The sequence below is a fragment of the Gopherus flavomarginatus genome, chromosome 3, assembly GCF_025201925.1.
Source record: "Gopherus flavomarginatus isolate rGopFla2 chromosome 3, rGopFla2.mat.asm, whole genome shotgun sequence".
NCBI classification, from domain to species: domain Eukaryota; kingdom Metazoa; phylum Chordata; order Testudines; family Testudinidae; genus Gopherus; species Gopherus flavomarginatus.
The window spans coordinates 164,152,062-164,175,671 of NC_066619.1; the positions used below are offsets into that span (position 1 = coordinate 164,152,062).

The window sequence follows — 23,610 nt, forward strand, 5'->3', positions numbered from 1 at the left end:
CCCCCTAACATTCATTTGAATAAATAAAATTTGGATTCTTTTAATTTGCCTTCTGGTTTTGAGCTTTGAGGGTGCCCCTCCACCAGGCTTTCCTCCACCACTGAGAGAGAGAAACGTCTTTTTTTTAAGTGAAAGCGTAAAGGCACACATAATCACTTGTCTCCAAGAACTGGAGATTTTAAGTAGAACATCAAATATAATCAGTCTTGTTGTAAAACAGAATTGGCAACACTGCTACAGTAAGGATGGATCAAATATTCCAATTAGTAGAATCGAGCTTTTTTTGTTGATTGTTAAAAATTGCTTTTTGAATTAACAACACTAGAGAACAAAGTCCTCCATTTGAACAATGTACAGGTTAGCAATGATGTTTTTTCCTGTACCTCTCTGCCTATGTGCAACAATACTGTTCTAGCTGTAGGCATCCGAGAGCAGCTGATGCCCATTCAAACTTTGATCTCTGTTGACACTATAAACAAGGCACTATAATTTGAGCCAGCTGCCATGGTGTGTTTTTGTGATGTGGACATCTGCCTGTGAGGAATAGGACAGAGAACACTAATACTAACTCATTTCATGAAGGCCATCAAACAGTTATCAGATGAGAATGACCTGGCCCAGGTTTTGTTTAGTGATCTTCAGCTGAAAGCCTCCATATCCTGTTGTTAACCCTTCCCCAGCAAGTTGATCAGTCTTCCCTCTCATCTTGTTCTATAATAATATAAATTTATTTTTACAGGTCTGCTTTTTTTTTTCCTCCCAGAAGATCATTCAACTCCTCTAATTGAGCTATCAAATTAGTTTCATTAACCAATAAGGCACCCAAAAAGTCTATGAATTTGATTTATATACACACCTGAGATACAAATACAGTACATCCAACAGACATCTTCTGTGAAATTAACTGCTGCTGATTTTTAGAATAACTTAATTAAACACTCCTTATTTCACTATGGGATTCTTATATATCCCTCTGTATTTCCTCTCTGAGTTAACAAACTGTTTCTTAGCAGCTCTGGAAAAATAAAGGGCATCGCAAGAGATACCTATGATTTTAATACACTTCATCTTTGGACAAATTTTAAGTGTCTTACATCTCTAGTGTGGATTGAAGCTTAATAGAGAGGAGCATGATTTACAAAATTTAGCTCTGTATCTGGTGCTGGGTCCAGACTTCCCCAGAGTTCACAGATACTTAGATGTAGCATTTCAGCCCATCTCTATTTATAATTTATAACTTGTCAGTACATTGAGTTCAGTGGGTGCTAGATCAGAGCGTTATCCAGTTTAGAAAAAAGGCTTGATGGTGATGTGCAGTAAATACTTTCCACAAGGAATTTTTGTGAAGAGAGCCCCACTCTGTCATATCCGTGATCTATAACTTGGGCCTAGTGCTGTTTGATTCTGCAGTATACTGAGCACCCTCTGCTTCTTTTGAGCTGAGGGCACTTAGTCCCTTGCAGCACTGGGTCTTTAATGACTCATTCATTTTCTTTAGGGATGTAATTGTTGAAATCGTGGTGGTTTCGGTTTTTTTGTTTTGTTTTGTTTTATTTTGTCTTCTAAACACCATGTAAAAGGAAATTAACCTCTAAAACACTTGATACCATTAGAATGGCATGAGTTAGAGATATTATGAAAATTCTGGATGTAAGTCAGACTTCACAGTCATAGAGTTAAATACTATTTCTGGATTTACAAAGCAGAAGAATAATTTTGGGCCTGATCCAAAGCCCACTGGAATGAATAGAAAGATTCCTATTGACTTCCAAGGGCTTTAGATCAGGCCCATAATGAAAACTGCATTTGCAGTGATTTATACAGGGATAATCGAATTTCATGCTTGAAGCCATAAAGATCACCATGCAAAAAGTCAGTGTGTTTGCCTCCCTTGAAAACTTCAGGTACAGGCTGCTGCTGGCAACTGTCTATTGATTTGATGAACCAGTATTTTAATATACTATGGAAAACCATAAATTTGTATTATCTTAATGTACTTTGTGGGCATGTGTGTGAGAGAGAGAGAATTTCTAACCCCCCCCCACCCTATTAGAGAGCTATCAAACTGTTGTATTCCAATTGTTCACATTACCATGACTGAATAGTCCTGTGAATTCTGTCCACTGGCAGATTATTTTTGTTTTCCCTTCTCATCGCAAAAATATGGGGTTTGTTTGTATTTTAATTAAAGCATTGGGTTTTCTTACAACTAAATGAGCCATGACAGACATATTATAGTAGGGGTGGAAGGGCAGCAACAAACACAACCTCAAGCATTCGTCCCTGCCTATAAATTAAAACAGGCATCAGTGCCTCCAGTCATTTAGCTTTATTTCTCCCCAATCATTTGCTACAGTGCTAGATCTAGGTCTAGATCTATCCATGTATAAATCTATGTATAGATATAGATACTTTGGTTTTGATCTGTATTTATCTGTCAATATGTCTTTTGGGTATGTGCATGTGCATATACACTCATATGCTGGGGAAATGAATTAAGTTTCAAAGACATATATACAGAGAGAGTCTTTCTGTGTGAGTATATATATAATATTAAAAAATAACTTTAACAAGTAGGCTCACTTCTTTTCAGTCAATGTACATTGTATACCTTGGGTCCAGTCCATCTTCCTCTAAAGACAATAGGAAATCTTCCCAATGACTTCAACAGAAAGTGGATCAGGCTCACTATGATGCTCTTCTGCAGGGCATCTTTCTTCAGAAGAAAGATGTCCATCAAATCTGGAAGGTCACGCCATAATGCTAAAATGTATCAGATACACATGCAAGCATTCAGGGCCAAGCAGATGTAGGCATGATGCATAAGCACTTCAGAAAAAGCAAAATATCCAAGTGACTGTGAAGAAACATATTGTTATTCCAATAGGTGTTTGGGTCAGCCAGAGTACGATAATAAGTGTGATGAAATCTACATAGCCTGTTTTGTCTGCCCCTCTTGCAAAATTCCACTGACTTCTATAGGGCCAGGATTTCATGCAGGTAATCTGTACATTTCCCTTAACATATTCTCTGCCTTAGATATTTTTGTATTTGACACCCTGAAATAGCTGTGGTATTAATACTTGCAATATTTTAATTCACAATACATAGTACTAACTTTATAGTATATTAGGTATAATACTTCAACAGGAATTAACTCTGGAGTTGCCTTTGTGAAAATATAAGCTATCCTGATATGCCATGTAACACAACACAACTTTATGTTGTATGGTATTTTTCATACATCAAAGTAGTAGCAAAAGTGCCTTAGAGAGTTACATAATACAGTTGTATAGTTAAATAATAAATTGCACAGGAAGGAGAAATTAAGAAGTACAGATAAGTGAGAAAATATGTTTTAGATGAGATTCATATGAAACGAAGTGCAAAAGTGAAGAATGCAGGAAGACAAGAGCAGATGGTAGGAATTGAAGAGGAAAAGGTTCTTCTACCAGGAGTGACAAGATTGTGTGAAGGGATGGAAAGCAGGCTAGAGCTAGACATGTGAAACAGGTAGAATGGGATGTAGAGAATGACCAGGGGTCTAATAAATACCATATTGGTAATTCCACCCACTATAGAATCAAAATATTTTTCTTGTTTCACTATTCAAGGCAAAACACACAGTACTCTCTCAAACCTCAGGGAGGAAAAGAACCTAAGTGATGAGCAGCTTGTGTAAAGAGATCATAAAGGTATAATTTGGGCTGGTTTTGAACATAGCTTCAGTCAGAGATAAATGTAGTGATATGAATGGTGTTACACTGGAGTTAAGCTGCTGTGAATGAGAGGGGAATCAGACCCAATGTGCACTGAGAGATCAGTTGGATCAAATTCATGAAGGGCTTTAAAATTAGGGGCATTTTTAAATAAATCCTGAAATCAAGCTGTTGAAGGAATTTGGGTACAAGGGATGATGTTTAAACTCTATTTTCTTGAGTTAAGTTATTTATGGTACCTCTACACTGCAATAGAAGACCCACAGGGCCAAGTCTTAGAACCCAGGTCAGCTGACTTGGGCCATGGGGCTATAAAATTGCAGAGTAGACATTCAAGCTTGTGCTCAGGCACTGAGACCCTATGAGGTAGGAGGGGCCATGCTGCAGGCCTTTATTACAGTATAGATTTACTTTCTGAGGTCTAATCTACACTGGTGGTGGCAGGTAGGGTATTGGCATTACACAAGTAGCTACATGCTGCAGCGGAGAGCGGGCTGTGTCCACACTGCAGTATGTAGCTACACAAGGCAGTCAGTGCTCTGACTGAGGGAGATAGAAAGTTGCTGGAGCCTTTCCGTGCCACATCCCTCTGCCACAGCCTTTTCCTGCTGCAGCTGGACTCTTTCACTGTAGTGAGGAAAGACTCTGGCAGTGGGGACACTACACTGCTAAAGATACCAGTGTAGATGGGGGAGCCACTACACTGTGTAGAGAGCCGAGTAGGGTCTGTAGAGTGTGTGTAGAGAGCCCTGTAGGATACACCCTGAGGTTCAGGTATGTCATCTTATTTTACTCACCTAAACAGTGCCTCATTGTCTACGCTGCTGTTCATACTCGTGCTGGGGGGGCATGCAATGTGTGTCCTCTACACACCGCCATAAGGAGTGTGGAATATAGACATACCCTGAGAGGTCATAAAACATCTGGGGCTGCATTGCACAGTGATTCTGCAGTTAATACATCATCATGTAACCAGTGTAAATGAGCAGAGTGCAACTTCTGCTTTAGGATTTTGCATTTCACGTTTCCATTCTATTTTCAAATAGTTGTTGAAATAGAAAGACAGTATTTCAGCAGACGGTGAAACATACAGAACATCAAGACCTACTCGCAAGCCCCCAAGGAGCTTAAAAAGATTGTTGCTAGTGAGCAAGACCAAAGAAATATCCAGTTTCCAAATAAGAGTCATTTAATCAGTAAAGTTTAGGAGGGATTAAGCTTAAAGAGCAGTGGTTTCTGCTTTTATCCCACATGGGTCTTTAAAGGCCTGATCCATAGCCCAGTGAACTCAATGGAAAATAGTAATGATAGTTTGGGCGTCATGAGGTTGCCAATTCAAAGTGTACTGTCAAAATATATTTTTAGAATCTTTCACTTAACTGTGACAGCAGATTGCCGAGTATTGCATGCAAATCGGTCTTTTTTTCCGAGCTGAAAATGCGCCAAGAGACTGCTAGTAAAATATTTACTGCTAACTTTAAGATGGAAATATGTCTTCCTTATTGAGCTGTAATTTTACTTTGAAAGATATTTGTAGGAGGAACAGATTTATTTGAATATATCTATAGCCTCTGTTGCTGAATTTTCTCTAGAGGCTATTTTCTATTAATAATTTTACTCAACTGAAGCACAGTTTTCACACCCCCCCCCCCAAAAAAAGTAAAGAAATATGTGCCATTTCCTTTCTATCATCTGCTGTTGCACATAACTTTAAATATTTGGGAGTTGTATGCAGGCTACATATTGGTAATTCCACCCACTATAGAATCAAAATATTTTTCTTATTTCACTGTTTAAGGCAAAACACACAGTACTCTCTCAAACCTCAGGGAGGAGAAGAACCTAAGTGATGAGCAGCTTGTGTAAAAGAGATCATAAAGGTATAATCTGGGCTGGTTTTGAACATAGCTAATGTTCAAAAAAAGACTTAGATGTGAACAATTGCTTACTAAATCTAATTGTTTTAGTACTCTCAAATCCCATCTCTTGAAAAGAAATAGAAAGAGATAGAGAAGCAAGAACAATTTTTGAGGAGGAAAATAAGGGGCACTTATGCAGCTTGGAAAACAATGAAATTCAATATTTGCTGATGGAGAAAGAAGAAGTTGGTTAAGTCATTGGACTAAGATTCAGCAGATGTGGGTTCGGTTCCTGGCTGTGTCACAGCATTCCAGGATGATCTTCAGCTAATGAATTAATCTTTCTGTCTCAGATCCCAATTTTCTGCTTGCATGTTGTATCCTTTTCTTCCCACTCTGTGTGTTTCTTGTCTATTTAGCCTTTAAGCTCTTCAGGGTAGAGATTCTTTCTTCCTTTGTGTACATATAGCAGATAAGAACCTTGATATTGATTGGGGCCTCTAAGTGCTCCTGAAATACAAATAATAAAAATAGCAATTTCTATGTCTAGGGCCCAATCCTGACAGTTGCTGAGCACCCTTTACTTCAAAAGGAGCTGAGAGTGCTCAGCACCTCACAGGAGGACCTAAAAAATGCACACGTTTGTACGCTTTATTAGTAATTTTGTCATGAGAATAAGAAAGTTGGTTCATAATAATTAGTTGCAAGTGGATACAAAGAATCTGATTTCCTAACTCCACTGAAATTAAAAATATTTTTCACTACAAGATTAAAATATTTACTTTGAAAATTATAGCTGCCATTCACGATATTTTTTTTTCTAATAAGTCCCCTCTTGTGCTGATATTCAAACCAGGGGCTCCACAGTATATTTCTTGTGTACTGCTGTGACATTTAATTTTGATTCAGAAAAAAGGGTCTGATGAGAACACAGGTCCACTGTTAAAACTCTTAGAGTTTTAACATTCCAATCTGTGCATGAGCCATAAAAATTTCATCAACCCATAGACTGTCAACAGTTTTGTCTCTGCAAAAATAGTGGTTTACTTTCATATTAAAATAAAATAAAATGAAAATAAGCAAAACAGCAGGTGGATGTTCCATAGAAGTAAGTGTTTCACTTCTGATTGCATGATTTTACCTGATTCTTGTTGGCAAAAAGTCTAATTCTTTGAACTACAAAGTATATCCAACTCACAGCTGGATTAACTACAGCGGAAACTATGGGTAGCCAGCTGAGTGCTTATATCCAGCTAGCCAAAGTGCCCCTAACTATTAATTATCTATTCTCTGGATTGCCACTGAGCCTTTTCAAAATAATTGTAGTAGCATATCCAATTCCCCCTCCACCCTTTTAAAAACGAGTCTCTCAAATTCTCCCTTACCTGATTTCCATCAATGTAGAGCAATGTATCATTTACTGTAATATAATAATAATTATACTCTTGAAACATGCTATGTACTGTGCAAACAAATAGGAAGACTTTGTGCCTGTTATGAAGAGCTTTTCATAATAAAAAGACAAACAGATGAAGGTTGGTGGTTAAGAGCTGCAGCAAGCAATGTGGTTGAGGTGAAACTCGGCATGTCTGTTAGGGCCATATGTTTGATAGTTCATATATTATTTAAATTCAAGCAAACAATCTCCAATTGCCCCTCATCCTACCCACTGTTAATTGAGTAATTTCTTGTAGGCATAGTAGTAGAAATAGGTTTAAGTGAGGGATTTGGATGAGAAAGTAATACGGGCCAAACCAAGTGACTCTTCTGTGGATAAAGAACAGTGTGTAAGAAAGCATGGAGATAGCTGTGTGAGTAGCAGACAAATGGGGTGCTGTGGCTGTGACTGGTGTTGGTAGAGCGGAGGGGTAGTACAAGTGACTCTTCTGTGGATAAAGAACAGTGTGTAAGAAAGCATGGAGATAGCTGTGTGAGTAGCAGACAAATGGGGTGCTGTGGCTGTGACTGGTGTTGGTAGAGCGGAGGGGTAGTATAAAAAAAGATAAGAGCAGAAAATGATAGTGGATGGAAATGTGAAGTGTTTCAGAGGCTAGAACAAGAAGTTTGAACTTTAATGTAATAGAACAACATATCCTGTCCATGCAGGGGAATGGGTTCAGAGATCCAACAAGCCTTTACCGTCTCCTGGTATTGAAATTCTATATATTAATAGATGTTTTGCTATCATGTGTTGACAAAAATTATTTTCTGCAACTCAGTAGTTCATAACACAGATAGAAAAGGTATTGGAATTCACAGCTGTTATTCCATCAGCAGAATCTGTCAAATGACTCACTGGTCAGTTTCCAAAGTTTCCATGAGGTTTCATCAGTTCAGCACGAGAATATTTCACATGTGGCAATAGCTACAACTTAAATACTGTTTATTGGTTTTAAGATTATGCCTTTTTATCTTAAAGAACTAGTGGGTTGTGCTGTACAGAGGTATCTTTCCCATTTCCGCCATGAGAAATAGGTATTTTTTTCTGGGTCTACATTTTAAATACCTCTCATATAAGAAGAATTCCTCCTACTACAACCTGTGCCTAGCAAAACCCAAATCTGTTATCTTTTATTTTTTATAACTCTCCTATTAATTGTGTAATTGGTGGGTTTGTACCCTCAGAAATTAGGATACTTATTGTGTAAAAAAAAAAAAAAGTGTTCATGAGATAGTGAGATTTTTTATTTTCTTCAGATAGTGATATGCCCTTTGTCATCTTTACCAATGTTCCTCAGAGAAAGTGACACAAAAGGGACAGTGTTATTTGTGTACTGCTACTGCTGCTACATAGAGGGTCTTCAATTCAACTGAATTGATTTGATAACTTTGTATATTGCAGAGCTTAGTCTTGGAAGTTGCTGAAGGTGACCCCTTGGGACATGAATCACCATATATAATAAAGTTAATAACAGATGAAATAATAACATTGGGATTGAGAGGGACGGAGGAAACTTGTACGACTCTGAAGTATTTTTACTGAAAGATTATAAACAGCAATCTAATATACATCTAGATTTTTTGCCTTTATTTAATAGTTTGCATCCTTCTTTTCATTTAGGCTCCCTTGCTATTGCTATCCCAGAAGAGCTGCACTCACCGTTGGTTAGGTTGGATGATGTTTGAAATTATTACTCTAAAAATGGGAGAAACTGATTTTGGTAACACATGAAAATAAAATAATAGTGGCAATCAAGTCAAATTGCCTTGGTGATTTCACTGGAGTTGTTAGTGCAGGGGTAGGCAACCTATGGCATGTGAGCTGATTTTCAGTGGCACTCACACTGCCTGGGTCCTGGCCACTGGTCTAGGGGGCTCTGCATTTTAATTTAATTTTAAATCAAGCTTCATAAAATTTTAAAAACCGTATTTACTTTACATACAATAGTTTAGTTATATATTATAGACGTATAGAAAGAGACCTTCTAAAAACATTAAAATGTATTACTGGCACACAAAGCCTTAAATTAGAGTGAATAAATGAAGACTCAGCACACCACTTCTGAAAGGTTGCCTGCCCCTGTGTTAGCAGATAGTTACTGTGACTTCCGAAGAGAATCATGTCCTATTTTCACTTTGCAAATATTAAAAAATTGATAGTGTTTTCAAGAAGAACTGAGGGTTGTCGTATTTGGATTGTATTTTCAGAAGTTACAGTGAAAAGAAATTAGAAATGGCTGTCTGAATAGAAACAGAGCAACAACATGCCTGCTTCTTTGGTGCATAAAATCCACATTCACTCTGGACTTATCTTGGGTAATCAAGCATTCCTGCATAAATAGTGAGTGGTACTACAAGTGTATGATGAGTTTCAGGTGTCAGTGAAAAGAAAGAAGTCCTTGCAACAGGGGGGAAACCCTGTCAGATGGAGGTACTTTTTTATTCCACAGAGAATTTGTCAATAGACGTTGCAGTAGATTCTGATGTCATTCATGCCAGTGTAGATCCAGAATAAAGCTATGGAAGTCAATGGACTTCAAATTTACCCTAAAGTAACTCAGGTCAGAATCAGGACTATAGTCTTCCATATATTCCAAGTTTTCACTGATTCTGGAGTGAAATGAGTTTATAAAAGACTGCTCCATTTAATTGTTCCTAAATTGAAACAATTGACCACGTTCCTGAAGCAAGTAGGGTAAAAAACTGGTGCCTCACTTCTAAAGCTATTATGAAGTCTGCCACTGTGTTCTCATATTCTTACTCTAGCAGTCTTTAGCTGGTTACAGGTGCTCACAGATAATGAGAGTGCTGATTTCAGACTCTAGAATTATAATAGATTATAATTAAAGTTACCAATACAGAAATCAGTGTGCACAGTGAGCCTGAGATTATGAATTCACTTTCCTCTCCTATATTTTAACTTCATCAAGGTTTATATCTTGTTTTTTTTCCTTTTGAAAACAAGCTAGAATGTGCAATGGTCTCTAGGTCTTTTTTTTTTTTAACAGAAATAAACCGCAAGCAAAAACTAATACATTGCAAAATAGTATGAGCAAAAGTATGAGTGGTTATATATCTATGTAATAGAGATAGAGAAATGGCCTTAAAAGGTGCGGAGCACCCATAGCTCCCTTGATGTCAATGAGAGTTGAAATTGCTTAGCACATCTGAAAACTATGCCATTAAAATATGAGAGACTTCTCTCACAGAAGAGAGATTTGTTTCAAGGCTCCAAAAATATATTTAAAAAAATATGGATTTAATAACAACAATTAAAATATGTAAAGACTACTTCAAATAGTGTAATGTGTTGGCAAAACACTCAGGCTGTTTTATTGAACTAAAGTTTATTGCACTCTCATATTTGCAATGGCTTTTTGACCCTTTTACAGATATACCTGAAACAAATGGCATCTTCCTCCTTTCTCTCATTCCTCCTCTTAAAAGACAGTCTGGGTATGTTGGTAGCACCGCACCTCATCTATCGTACTTGCAGCACTTTTTCCATAGTAACAACAAAGCTCTGTTTCCCAGCTCACGAAAGCTACTCTTTTAATAAGAGATTTTTTAAAATGTATGTGGAAAGATGATGTAGCTAGGTGTGCATAAACTCCCATCAGCCCTTTCCCGTTATTAGCATCGGGGAAGATCCATATATTTGCTATCTCAGGACCTCTAACAGTTTCTCTTTTTTAGGCTCCTCTGTTTTTCATTTTGGTTTCTCAAGTATCTCTCATGTTCAGTGTATTCTCCTCCTTTATAATTGTACCTTTTCCTTCTCGATCCAAAGGCTTGACATCTTGATGCTTCTCATTAAAGCAGAGAAGAACTGTTAATGTTAGAGTGGTGAATAAAAACATATCTGCCTCTCTTCCCAAATCACAGATTTCTGCTGCTTAAAATATTGGAGATTTCCAATTAGCTGCTAAGAGTAAAGGACTTCATCAACCAGCCACTGGAGGGTGATAACATCACAAATTTTGTAGCAGATTCAGTCCCATCCTGTAGCGGTCTGTAGCATAAGTATGCAGAAACCAGTACATGACACGTCAGCTCTATAGAGCTCTCAACATGCAAACTCTACATAATATTCCCTTTCCCTTTGAGATGCATCTTCATTTGGTACCAGTAGCGTGTTGTGGGAGTACTCTGATATATACAGAAAGAAGTTAAATCCATTTAAAATGTGTGATCGCCTCATGGTACGTTCAGAAGTGCCCTACTTTGAACCCTTGAATAATGAGCAGGAAGATAAATATATCACCGATCCAAACCTTGTGTTATATAGCACACAACAGTCTGAGAGACACTATTCTCTTGGTGTTCCCTCTTAACTAAATCCATGCAGCAGAAAGATGGAGAAAGTGTAGTCTCACAGCAATGTAAGAAGATTGTTTTGACTTCATGAATCATTAATTTAGGAACAAGAAGGCCAGCACTCATCTGGAATGTTTATGTACTTTTAGATTATCAATACTAATATATTTTACTTATATAGCACCCAATAGCCCCAAGGATCCCAGGGCACTTCACAAACTTGGTCACTTCACCCACTATTTAAATCGAGCCTCTTTGTGGATGGGATGCAGTAGCTGTTGGTCAAAAGGCAGCAGCGCTGGGCCAGTTTAAGATAGTTTTCAGGAGTCTTCTAATTGAAACTGTAGGCGAAAATTAGGTAGGAAGGAATGTATATACCCTATTTAGAATCTAGATAGAACATCAGAGTTAATATCCTTACTCTTGGCAAAACTGCTACACAGTTTATAATTATAAACAGTCAGGGCCTCCTTTTTAAGTTTCCCTGAAAAGATGGCTGGCTACATTCCCAACGGGCCTTAAGCAGTGCTACACTTAGAATCACAACATCTAAACTTTAGACACTTAAAAAATCACTGGGATTCACAAAGTCTTTGTTAAGGGTTTAGGATTCCTCTACCATAAATGGAGGGAGATAGGTGCCTAAAGAATGGGATTCACAAAAGTCAGCAGGAAGATGTATGAGGCAAAGGTAACGTTCTGTCTGTTTTGTTCTTACAGTGGCACACAACAGGAAGAATAGAGATGCCAGGATGTTTCCCATGTCTTCAAAGAGTGCTTGCCATTAGAAAACTTTCTAGTTTTCAATTAAATATATAAATGTTACCTCAGTATTTTCAGTATTCCCAAAACCTCAGTGACACAGTCAGTGTGAACTGACAAGCTTCAAGCACGTTGGGCCAAATGACTTCGAAAGAATTACACTTGATATATTTGGACCATGTTTTGCCAGCAGTAGCCTCGGCTGTGCAGTCATGTAGCCAAAGTGACAAATAAGTATGCAGTGTTGTTGTAGCTGTGTTGGGCCCAAGATATTGGAATGAGAAGGTGGGTGAGGTAATGTCTTTTATTGGACCAACTTACATTAGTCAAAGAGACAAAGTTTTGAGCTTATACAGAGCTCTTCTTCAGGTTTGGGAAAGCAAATAATATTTGTGACAAGAGAAAGAATTAGTTATTTGGACAGGAGGGATGTTAGGAAGGTACCTATGTAATTCATACAACATGTGCTTTCCATGCTGCAGCCTGAATTTTACAAACTCTGCAAAATAAAGTGATCCCATGAAACAAATTCCAACAGCTACATGAATCTCAGGTAAAGCAATTGGCCAAACTTTTTTAACACAACTATATATCTATATAGTATGTGTTGATCCCGTCGGAATCTATATTTACCTTATCTTTTTTCTCTGCAAGCCATTGCTATTATCTTACACATTTCGTGCCAAACGTCACCACAAAGGTGACACACTTGGCATTTGATTCATAGCTTTTTTCTATAAACAGAACAATGGATAGGCTGTGATTCAGAGCTACAGCGCAATTACCAGCATAATACATGCAGGATATATTTATCTATCTATTGAAAGAATTATGGTATCTATTGATTAAGGATTTAATAAAGCAACTTCCTATCAGCTAGTGGTTCAGCTTTCATCAAACTGATTCACAGAAAACTTGTTAAATAATTTTAGAGGGAAAATGAGGAGGGAGTGACAGGAAACAAAGTGTACTGCAGTGACTCTGGTATTGATTTAAAATATACTGTACTTTCAAACAGTGACTGAATAAGTTAAGAAACTGATGTAACTGAACCTATTTTTTTAAAAAGGCCACATTAATATATACTTTTGTGTTCTACTTTTCATCAAACTTAATTTGACAAGTTTGAATGTGCCTGTCTTACACTGTAATTTTTTTTCTGTTTTTGGCTCATTCTGTCTGTTGATGGATGGATTACTCATAGAACCTTCTCTATTATAATTTATGTTTCTCTGAAAATAGGAACAGCATTTCTTCAGTAATAAGAAGCTACTTTATCTAACAAGTCTCTTTTTATTTTGTTTCACTTGCCTTCATTTTCTTCATGTCCTGTCATTTTTTTTCATTTGCTACTGTTAATCCTGACATGCCTTGCTCCAAAAAAAAAATGTGTTTTATTTACAGGGCACAGCTTATGGAAGTGCTCCTGTACCTTCTCGCAGGCAATTATGTGAGTCTCTTAAATTCCGCTCTGTGTTGTAAAGATGAATATGTGTTCATGTGCTGTAGCATGGCATGCCAATATAGACTAAACGCCCTAAGGTCAATATGCAATCACCAGTGTTGTATATTGCCAGTAACGTGTTTGTAGCTAATGGTACCTATAGCCCCTTTTTTCCTTACTTGTTTGTCTTGTGTCCAGCACATTGTAATTAGAGCTGCACTGTTCACTACAGAGTTGCAAGAAGGGCAGAAAATCCCATAATGACTCAAAGTCTGGAGGAAGTAAGGACAGTAACCTCAGCTCAGCTCTTGAACATATCATTGAATACAAACATCAGAGGTTGTGGATGATGTTTTTCTCTGACCTACGTATTAATATCTGTGTCCAGTTCTCCTCTGTCAGGCAAACAAAACCAAAACAGCCATGATTATAAACAGACTGAGAAATGCAAAATCAAACACCTTTGTGCTGGGTATATGATACAGTATGTTCCGCGTTATTCTATATGGGCCATTGCTTCTGAGCAATCTGGAGCACAAACCAGTCACCTGTGAGTTATGAAGGTGGGATCCATTAGTGAGATCTCTGCTTCTTTCACTTAAAATTTCCCATTAACATTGATAATATTCACTCTACCTTAAAAGCTTCCCTCAGTGCCCTACCAAAACAGGAGGAAGTAGTAAGCTAGCTGAGCTATATTTTAAACACCTTTGCTAGTGCAGGAAAAGAGAGACTTACATTCTAGTTCAACATGATCTCTCTGACAATCTGTCTGCCATAACAACATATTTCTGCAATTGAGATTTATGAAAAATTAATATATAAAGTCTCAAAAGAGCCATCAGACTTTGAGATATGAACTTTTTACATTCCCTAAGTCCATCTCTGTCTCTCTTCTACCTTCCCTTATCTAAATGTCCATCTCAAAGACATCAGTTTGTTCCACATGCATATAAACAGCAATGCATTGCATTATTACCATTATTGTGCACTGCATCAGCACCGAATGCCAAATAGATTCATCCTAATATGACATTACAGGCTCATCCACTAAGCACAGTCCAAGTTGAACAGCGCTTTCCTTCACTGTTGGCAGTACTAAACATGTTGCTTGCATAAATTCACCAAGGCTGAACTGTGAATCAATAGGAAAATAAACAGCATTTGTCCTCAAATGTGGGTTTTGCAAAATAATAATAATAATAATCTGTATTTCACTTTCCTCTTTATTATGTAAGTATCTGAGATGTCTGAATTCTTCTGGATAGGACTACAGGAGAAAAAAAACTCGATTCAGATAAAGTATTTTAATTGTGCTCATATTATGCTACTTAATGGTACAGTGGAAGGAATTCACATTCCAGGTAAATTATTATCCGTCTCTTGACAAATGATTATAGTTCTTTCCTAAACTATTTTAGTTTCTGAGATATATGTATTTATGAATCTGGAGAAATGAAAATTAGAACTTCTGTCTGTAAATTCATCTTTGCTACTGGTTTATATGATATTCTAAATTAGTCAAGACTATGGATGTAGGGTTACGTGACATTTTTACTGATATTTAAATGTAGTTATCAGTAGTTAGCAATATGTCTATAGCTCCCTACTTTATAAGTAATCTGGGCTTCTTTGGAACAGATAGGACTGATGCACTTAGGTGCACAGAGTATGAAAGTAGGAAACACAATGCAGAGGATAGAAAGTGTTTCATTTAGCAGCGATGTGACTATGTTGAGCTACTCAGGCCAGTGAGTAAGGAGGTTGGAGCCCAGGGTCCATTTGTTCCCCACACCTTACCACTCTATTCACCCATTGGCTCTATGGAGTGAGCCAGTACTCCCTTGCATGGGCATTGATTCCAAATCAGAATCTAGCCATTAGTGGCAGTTGTTCTAATTCTACAAGGTAATGAGTACTCTCTGCTCTCACTGAAGAAAATGGGAGATGAGAACGCTTCATCTCACAGCAAGTGCTCAGCACATCACAGGATTAATCCCACTGGGAAAATCTCATGTTCTCCTATGGAAAAACCTTTAGGAAAGGCTAAAGTTACTGAAAACTCATTGCTCCAAATGTATGACTTGGGAAACACCACTGACTTCAGCAGAAATAGACTAAGGATTACTTTTGATTCTCTGAATTCATACTCATGAGGTTTCCAGAGTGTCATGTTGTTAGCAATGTTTGGTTCATGTTCCCATAGAGTGGGCAAGGATGCATGATCTTCCAACCACATGGGTATATTAAGAATCACTGGAAAATCATATGGATTTCCAGGCATCTTAACAACTGAAGGGCCCAAAGTGGGAGGGGCTTTGTACTAATTCGGTGATCTCAGATTTCCTCTAGTAGCATCATGCTCTCAGAGGCTACTGATGAAAAGTAGCAACTTAATGGGTAATAGAAAATGAGAGAATTGTAAAAGCTTGTTAAAATAACAAGCTCCTACTAATGGGACATTTTAACTACCTGGCTATAAACTAGGAACCACCAATTGGCAAGGATAAGGATATAATTTGTGTGTATAATTTGAGTCTTATTTCTTTCACAACATGTAAAAGCACTAGTTAAAAAGGATCAGTGTGTGACTTTTGTTCTGTTTTTCATGGCAGACTTCAGTACAGGCAGAAGTGGGGAAACATGCAACCGATACTGAATATGTATTTGATTAAGTTCGTAAATAGGATTCAGAAACAGAGGACAATATTAGTGGAAACAGTCCAGGATAAACAGAAGCAACAGCAAAAAGGTTCTAATGATAAATATTGGGACTAGTTTGGTTCATCTGTATATCAATGACTTATAAAATGAAATAAGGAGATAATGTTGGGCTGATAAAACAGTACTAAGATGTGGGCACTTATCCATCCTAGCATGATGAGAAGAAAGATGGTGCTGAGATGGGAACTCTGGAAATCTGGGTTTTAGTCACAGCTCTGCCACAGACTTCCTATGCAACTATGGAGAACTCACAAAGTAAAATACTTAATAGGGTCCACTTGTTTTGGATGTTTCCTTTTTGGGTGTCCAGACTGAGAAACGTTGAGCCTCCTTTTCAGAAACACTGAAGACCTGCTGCTCCTAATGAGTTAGATTGGTGTGATGGATTAACATCATCAGCCTTTAGGGTTTGCCAGTTGGACATCAGAAAAAAAAATGTCCATGTTTGAAGAGTTCAGTCTTAACCTCTCAGTGCCTGAGATTTTCCTCCTCTTTTTAAAAAAAAAAAGAGAGAGAATAATACTTGGAGAGGTGTTGTATGAATAAAAAATACTACTCTTTGGGAGACACTGCAATACTCTGGTGATGTAAATAACTCAACAAATATAAATAGAGTGCATCAAACAATCTCAGATGATCTGTATAAACTATGTTCATAGGTACATATGTGTTTTTTGTCCTTCATTGCATTAAAATGCAAAGAAATCTATCTGTGAAAAGAAAATGATAAAAGCATTCTCCAGTCCATATTTACAAATATTAAATAGAAGAAAAAGCATAAGTACTTATGAAAGATACTAGATGTTGGTGTATTGGTATATTTTAATTTTGGAATATTTTATTTTTAAACTACACTATTAGCATCAGACCATTATTCTCCTTAAAAGATACTTTCCATTATTCGATTATTTCATCACTTTATCATATTTAGATGGTGCCTTGCTACTATCTCTGCATTACAAAATATCTAATTAACAATTCTTCTGAGGTCATAGGGAACCTTATACTTCATAGGCCTAAAGTCTGTTCTGGGCCTGTTCAGGAGACACTGTAACACAGATGAAAATATCTTCAGGGTACCATATAGACAAAATACTTTCAAGAGCAGTAATGGAAGCAACTAAAGGGGCACAGCTGCCAACTTTTATGATGGAAAGGACTTACCAGTAGGTAAACTTATTTGATTTCCTTATGTCATAAAAATCCTATGTTCTTGTACCCATAAACTGTTAAACATTTGTCATGATTATTTTCACAGCTGGGAATATACTCATTACATTCTCCCGAGATATTGTTATCTACTGAAATAAGAGTTCAATGTGTGAAATTCAGTGCTGTTTCAAGCATATATGTGTGTAGCCCACCATTAACTACTTAAAATTTAACAAGTCCTATGGCATTAGAAGTACCCAGAACAAAGTCACAAACTTCTGGTTTCTCTTCTATTTCACTATCTGTCACTGACTTGCACAATTCGGATCTTATAACATGAGAAAACCAGGCACATTACCCAATCAACAGTGAATTCAAGAAATGTAATATGGTTATTGTTTCAAGCATTTCTAAAGTGACCATGGAATCTTAGCTCATATACTATATACATTAATTTGCTATGAGGATTTCCACTTAACTCAGCACGGCGCTCTTTTCCTACAGAGCTTTTTATCGAAATAGTGGATTCAGGGGACTTTGTTCCTCTATTACAACACCTATATGAATTGGTGAATCTTTCCCCATCCCCTGAAGGTGGTAAATCTTGGGAGCAGCCTAATTTCAAGCAAAACTTCCATAGCAATAGACCCTTTGCCAAGAATGTTTTACAGCCCAACTGTTTCAAGGTGAAGTTTGATCTCAGAAGTGTCCTACCTTTATGTAACTGCTGCTCTGAGTGCAGAGAGGTACTTGCTAAGAAAAATTTTCATTTTAAAGCAAAAATAGGTGAACTAAACTAGAATGTCTGGCAATGGAATTTGGCCTTGATCTAAGAGGCCTTCTTGAAATATGGTAGAATCTTGACAAAAATCAATGGAATATTGTGATACTTGGCTATAAATTATACGGAGAGGGCAGATGAAGTTAGAGAGCAGAAATTGTAATGCCGTATCTAAAGGAATCCATAGAAGCTAATGAGATACAATTATGACTGGAGGGGACTACACAGTTGAGTTTGTATGGATACCAATCTCAAGAATACATACAAATTTACTACTAATAGGACTCATAGTTGATCTCTGGATTAAGAAAATGACACTGACGGCACAATGTTGAAGGAAATCAAAACAACAGCAAAGTCTTAAAAAAAGAGTGGAGAACTTCAACTACACACCTGCATATAAACTGGTCACACAAAACACTGGAACAAAGTTAAGAAGCATTTTTGCCTCACTTTAAGTGATTGTACTAGAACAGCTAGATCTGGCACTCAAGAGGAAAGGCTACTCTTGCCTTAGTTTTAAGTAACATATAGAAGTTAAAGAATTAACAGGAGCTGAGCCAATAAGTAATAGTTATCATCATATGATTAGTTTCAATGTTTTAGGGAGAGGAAAGATACCAAAAACTAACACAGCCAAACTCACCTTTACAAAGGGAAATTTCAATAAAATGAGTAATTTAGTGTTTAAAAAAAGAAAAGAAAAGGCCCTGACATCAAAGAAGTAAAATAGAAGAAAAAGTAAGTATTATATAGTAAGAAACAATAACAAATCCACAGAAGACATGCATTTCTCTGAAAAAATAGTGAACAGGGAATGCAAATAGACTAATATGAGAAAATGGCAAAATTTAAGCAGTTATTTGAGCCATACTGAAATCCTTTGGTACTTTGAAATCTAATCCTCAAGAAGCCAACAAAGAGGAGCATAAATCTCAGCAGTTAATATGAAGGGAAATTAAGAGGGGTAAGATTTATTTTGAAGAACAAATAGTTAAAGATATGAAACAAAGAAGGGATTGTGAAGGAATTGATTGGTCTGCTGGATCACCAGGAATTAAAGAGATCAATTAAGGAAGATAAGGACATTGCTAAGAAGTTAAGTGATTTCTTTGAATCAGTCTGCATCAGAGATACCTACCCCAGTCTTGTTCTTTCCTTGTAATCAAGATGAGCTATTAGCAGAGGTTCCTATGACAGAAAATAAGATGCTGGGCCAAATTGATAAATTAAAAACAACAAGTTACCAGGCTCAGATGGTATACAGCCAAGAGTTCTGAAGAAGTTAAGGAATGAACTGGCTGTCATTAAATTTGCTATTGTGGACATATTATTCAAAATGATAATTAAAAAGAATATATTAAGATACCTGGAAGATCATGATATGATTCCTGCACAGTAGTTTCTGTAAAGGAAAATCATGGCTCACTATTCTATTAGAACTATTTGAATGTGTCAGTAAAGGAATGGAGTCTCATGAATTGTCAGCCCTGAAACAAGGTCCCTTCACTAGCCGTAGTGCTGTCCATAGACTGGGTGCCATTGACTCCGGAGAGACTTGGAAGTGCTCCTGGGCCTCATGAACTGTTCACCCTGGAAAGAATGAGTCTCCACATGTTCCAGTTCACTCGCCTGCTAAAAGGGCCCCATTCACCCACATTGGGATCTGCCACCTTCTGGCAGTTTTCCTACAACACACCCCATTCTGTTGGCTCTGTCGGCACCACCACTTCTGTAGGACTCCCCTTCCTCAGAGTCAGAGATTTCGATGGTGCCCATGGTACGCTGCTTCTGTTCCAAAAGCTTGACTAGCGAGGGTTCTGATGGCACCGTGGCAATACTGTTCCTTACCTCTGCCCAGGAGCCACTGGTATCTGGCTCCTTGGACACAGTTGTAGCAGCAGCAAGATCAACGAGATTGGCCATATAGAAGCTTGTGGTCCCAATATTCACCATCAGAAAAATCTTGTTCAACATGGGTGGACTCCCCTGTTTCACTGTCACATCCTTTATTGAGTAGACCTTTGGAACCGGGGCTAGACGATGAGCTGATCAGCCCGATACCAAAGGTTTCCCTCATCATCCCTGATGTGGCTGTGTCGTCAAAGCTCTCTTCTCCCTCAGATGACTATCGTCAGTTTCAAGAGGTGATACAGAGGATACCTAATGCTGTTCAGATCCTATTGGAAGAGGTTGCAGGACTGTCGGCACCAACTCTAGACATTTTGCACACATTGATACCAACCAGGGTGGCCCTACCAATCTCCAACTGGTATGCATGGTGTGGCATACCCTGGCCACATAAGCCTCCACCCCATCCTGGGCATAAAAGAGATACTATGTCCCCCTCCAAAGGGTCTGAGTTTCTCTTTTCACATCCTTCATCCAATTTGCTAGTGATTCAGTCTGCCACTGCGTGAGCTAAACAACATCCATGCTTTACCCCCATTGACAAGGAGGGCAAGAGGTTAGACCTTATGGGTCAAAACATCATCTCAGTCAGCCTCTAGTTCTGGGTCTCAAACTGCCTGGCACTGATGGCCAAATATGACTTTTTAAACTATGGGCAGCTGTTGGATTTTGCAAATAAACTAACTCAGCAGGACTGTGCCGATCCCAAGCAATTTTAGAGGAAGGTAGGTTGATCGCTTGGCCCATACTTCAGGCTGTAGTTGATTAAGTGGACACATCCGCGCGCATATTGGCATCTGGAATTGTCATGAGGAGGGAATCCTGGTTACCATGCTCAGGTTTCACTAGAAAGTACAGAACACAACCGAGGACCTCCCTTTCGATGAATCACACCTCTTCAATCAGAAGACAGTTGATTCCTTGCACTCACTGAAAGACTCTAGAGCCACCTTACAATTCTTAGACATATATATGGCAGCACCAAATCAAAAAGTTTACCCTCTGCATCTTACACAGTGCTACAGAACTCCCCAGTTTTTCTGCTTATGAGCCTCCACAGAAACATCCAAAGATCCCATCCACCTGTTCTGATGGTGCAGTCTTCCATGCAACACACTCAATCTTTATGTAAGCAATATTTCTGAGTGCAACTAGGGAGCTATCAACTACTTTGCCTCCCAATGTTCTTGCCAGCAACCCCTTTTTGGGGTCATCTCAAACTCTCTTTGCTAGCATGGAGCACAGTAACAATGGATAAATGGGTCCTGGATGTTATTCGACATGGCTATACCATTGAGTTTATGATGCTACCTCCTGCACATCCCACCACCTCGATCCCGTCCCAAGGATCAGTCTCACAACAGTATTCTTACCCTAGAGGTGGACTCCCTCCTGCAGAGAGGAGCAGTGGAGCCAGGCCCTTCAGCCTTTCAGGGCACAAGGTTATATTCCAGCTATTTTTGATATTCAACAAGAGGGGTGGATGGAGACCAATTTCGGATATCTGACACCTCAACGTTTCCATTTGCAAGCCAAAGTTCTGCACGGTCACACTTGTAGCCATCATTCCCTTGCTAGAAAAAAGCATTTGGTTCACGGCTCTCGATATGTAAGACTTCTACTTCCATATTGACATCTGTAACACACAGATGATTCATGGTGGGTCCTTGGCACTTCCAATTCAGGGTTCTGCTATTCAATGATGGTAAATGGCATGTAATGCACAGTGGATGAAAAATGTGAACTATGAGATTGAAAAGATTAGGATTGCTCTCTTCAGAGGAGAGGTAAATAAGAGAATTTAAATTTACAGCATGGGCGGAAAGCTGTTCAAGCTTACCAGTCTGAAAGCCAAGAGTAAGATCTCTACAACGTCTATTGTGGAACTTCAGTATGCTGATGACAATGCAATCTTTGCCCACTGTGAGAAAGATCTTCACTATCTTGAATGTGTTTGCCAATGTTTACGCATGTCTTAGTCTCACTCTTAGAGCACGTTAGTCTTCATGATATTAGCCCTCTCCAAATGAGGTATTGCATGCCCCATCTATCAAAATCAATGGAGTGGCACTGGAGAATGTTGATCATTTCCCCTACCTTGGAAGTCATCTTTCATCCAAGGCAGATAGTGATGCAGAAATTCAACATTGCCTGAGCTGTGCCAGTGTAGCTTTTTCTCGTTTACAGCACAGGGTTTTTGAAGATTACGACATTCAAACAGACACCAAGCTTCTTGTTTATCAAACTGTTATTCTCCCAGCACTCTTGTATGGGTCCAAAACTTGGACAACCTATAGACACCGCTTGAAAGTCCTTGAGAGGCACCATCAACGCTGCCTTCGTACGATTCTGAAGATCAAATGGGAAGACAGGCGCACCAGTATTAGTGTCCTGGAAGAGGCAAAGACTACCAGTATCAAGGCAACGATCATCCATCAGCAATTCCACCGAACTGGTCACGTTGTCCGGATGCCAGACCATCGCCTCCCAAAACAGTCCTGTTCTCTCAGCTGAAAGAAGGGTACCATAACGTGAGTGGACAGTGGAAGTGTTCTAAGGACTTACTGAAGGACAACCTAAAAAAATGTAATATTGACATTGACACTTGGGATCACTTACAATGGAGTGAAGTCCTACATGCTGGTCCCCTGCATTTTGAACTTGCTCACTGACAAGCTGAAGAGGACAAGAAGTGCAGAAGGAAGGAGAGACTGGCTTCCAATCATGGTCAACAGCCTCCTGCTGAGCCTAAAAACATCTGTCCTCATTGCAATAGAACTTGTGGTTCAAGGATTGGCCTTATTAGCCACCTGAGGACCCATGACTCTCATGAAAGCTGATCATACTTGGTAACGAGTGATCGCCCATCAAATAAGAGAGCCAGGATAAAGTATAGAAAATACCTAATGGTATAGGAAGGGTAGAATGGTAGCTTTTGTTCTGTTTCACAACACAAGAACTAGGGGACATTTAATGAAACAGAGAGGCAGCAAATTCAAAACAGATCAAAGGACATACTTTTTTTCATACAACATATAATTAGACTATGGAAGTCATAGCCACAGGATGTCATTGAGGCAAAAAAAAATCAGCAAGATTAAAAGAGGGATTGTGCATTTATATGGATAATGAGAATATCAAGATTTATAGTTAGTGCTAAAATACAGTTGCAGCCAGACTAGATGATCATGATGGTCTTTTCTGGCCTTAAAAGTCTATGAGGGCTTAAGACAATCTCTAACTGTTAGGGGTTATTGGTCACGTGTAGCTGCCACCTTCCATTCGGAATAAATGTAAAGAAGCAGTTGTAATAAGGTGGCTGAAACAATGGCAGTAGCATTCAAAATCACAGGGATGTGGAAATGCTGACTAGAAGCTCCATCATGTAACCCCCCAAGAGTTTTAAAGTAAGTGTTTGAGTGACAGTGAGAGAGAAAGAGAACCACCTGGAAGGGAAACTGGGAGAGACGGGGATAGCCTGAACAAGCATAGTGTGACTCT

The 23,610-nt window shown here is 38.4% G+C and overlaps 1 protein-coding gene across 3 annotated transcripts in view; it reads left to right on the top strand.

Moving 5' to 3' along the window:
- Positions 1–23,610, top strand: part of CCSER1 (coiled-coil serine rich protein 1) — a 1,165,803-nt gene that overhangs the window by 951,590 nt on the left and 190,603 nt on the right. Inside the window, exon 10 of one of the 3 annotated variants that reach the window (XM_050944020.1) lies at positions 13,502–13,547. The exons of the other annotated variants lie outside the window; for them this stretch is intronic. Within the exon in view, the coding sequence (XP_050799977.1) occupies positions 13,502–13,547 (46 nt within the window). The remainder of the gene's footprint in view (positions 1–13,501; positions 13,548–23,610) is intronic. 3 annotated transcript variants of the gene reach the window in all.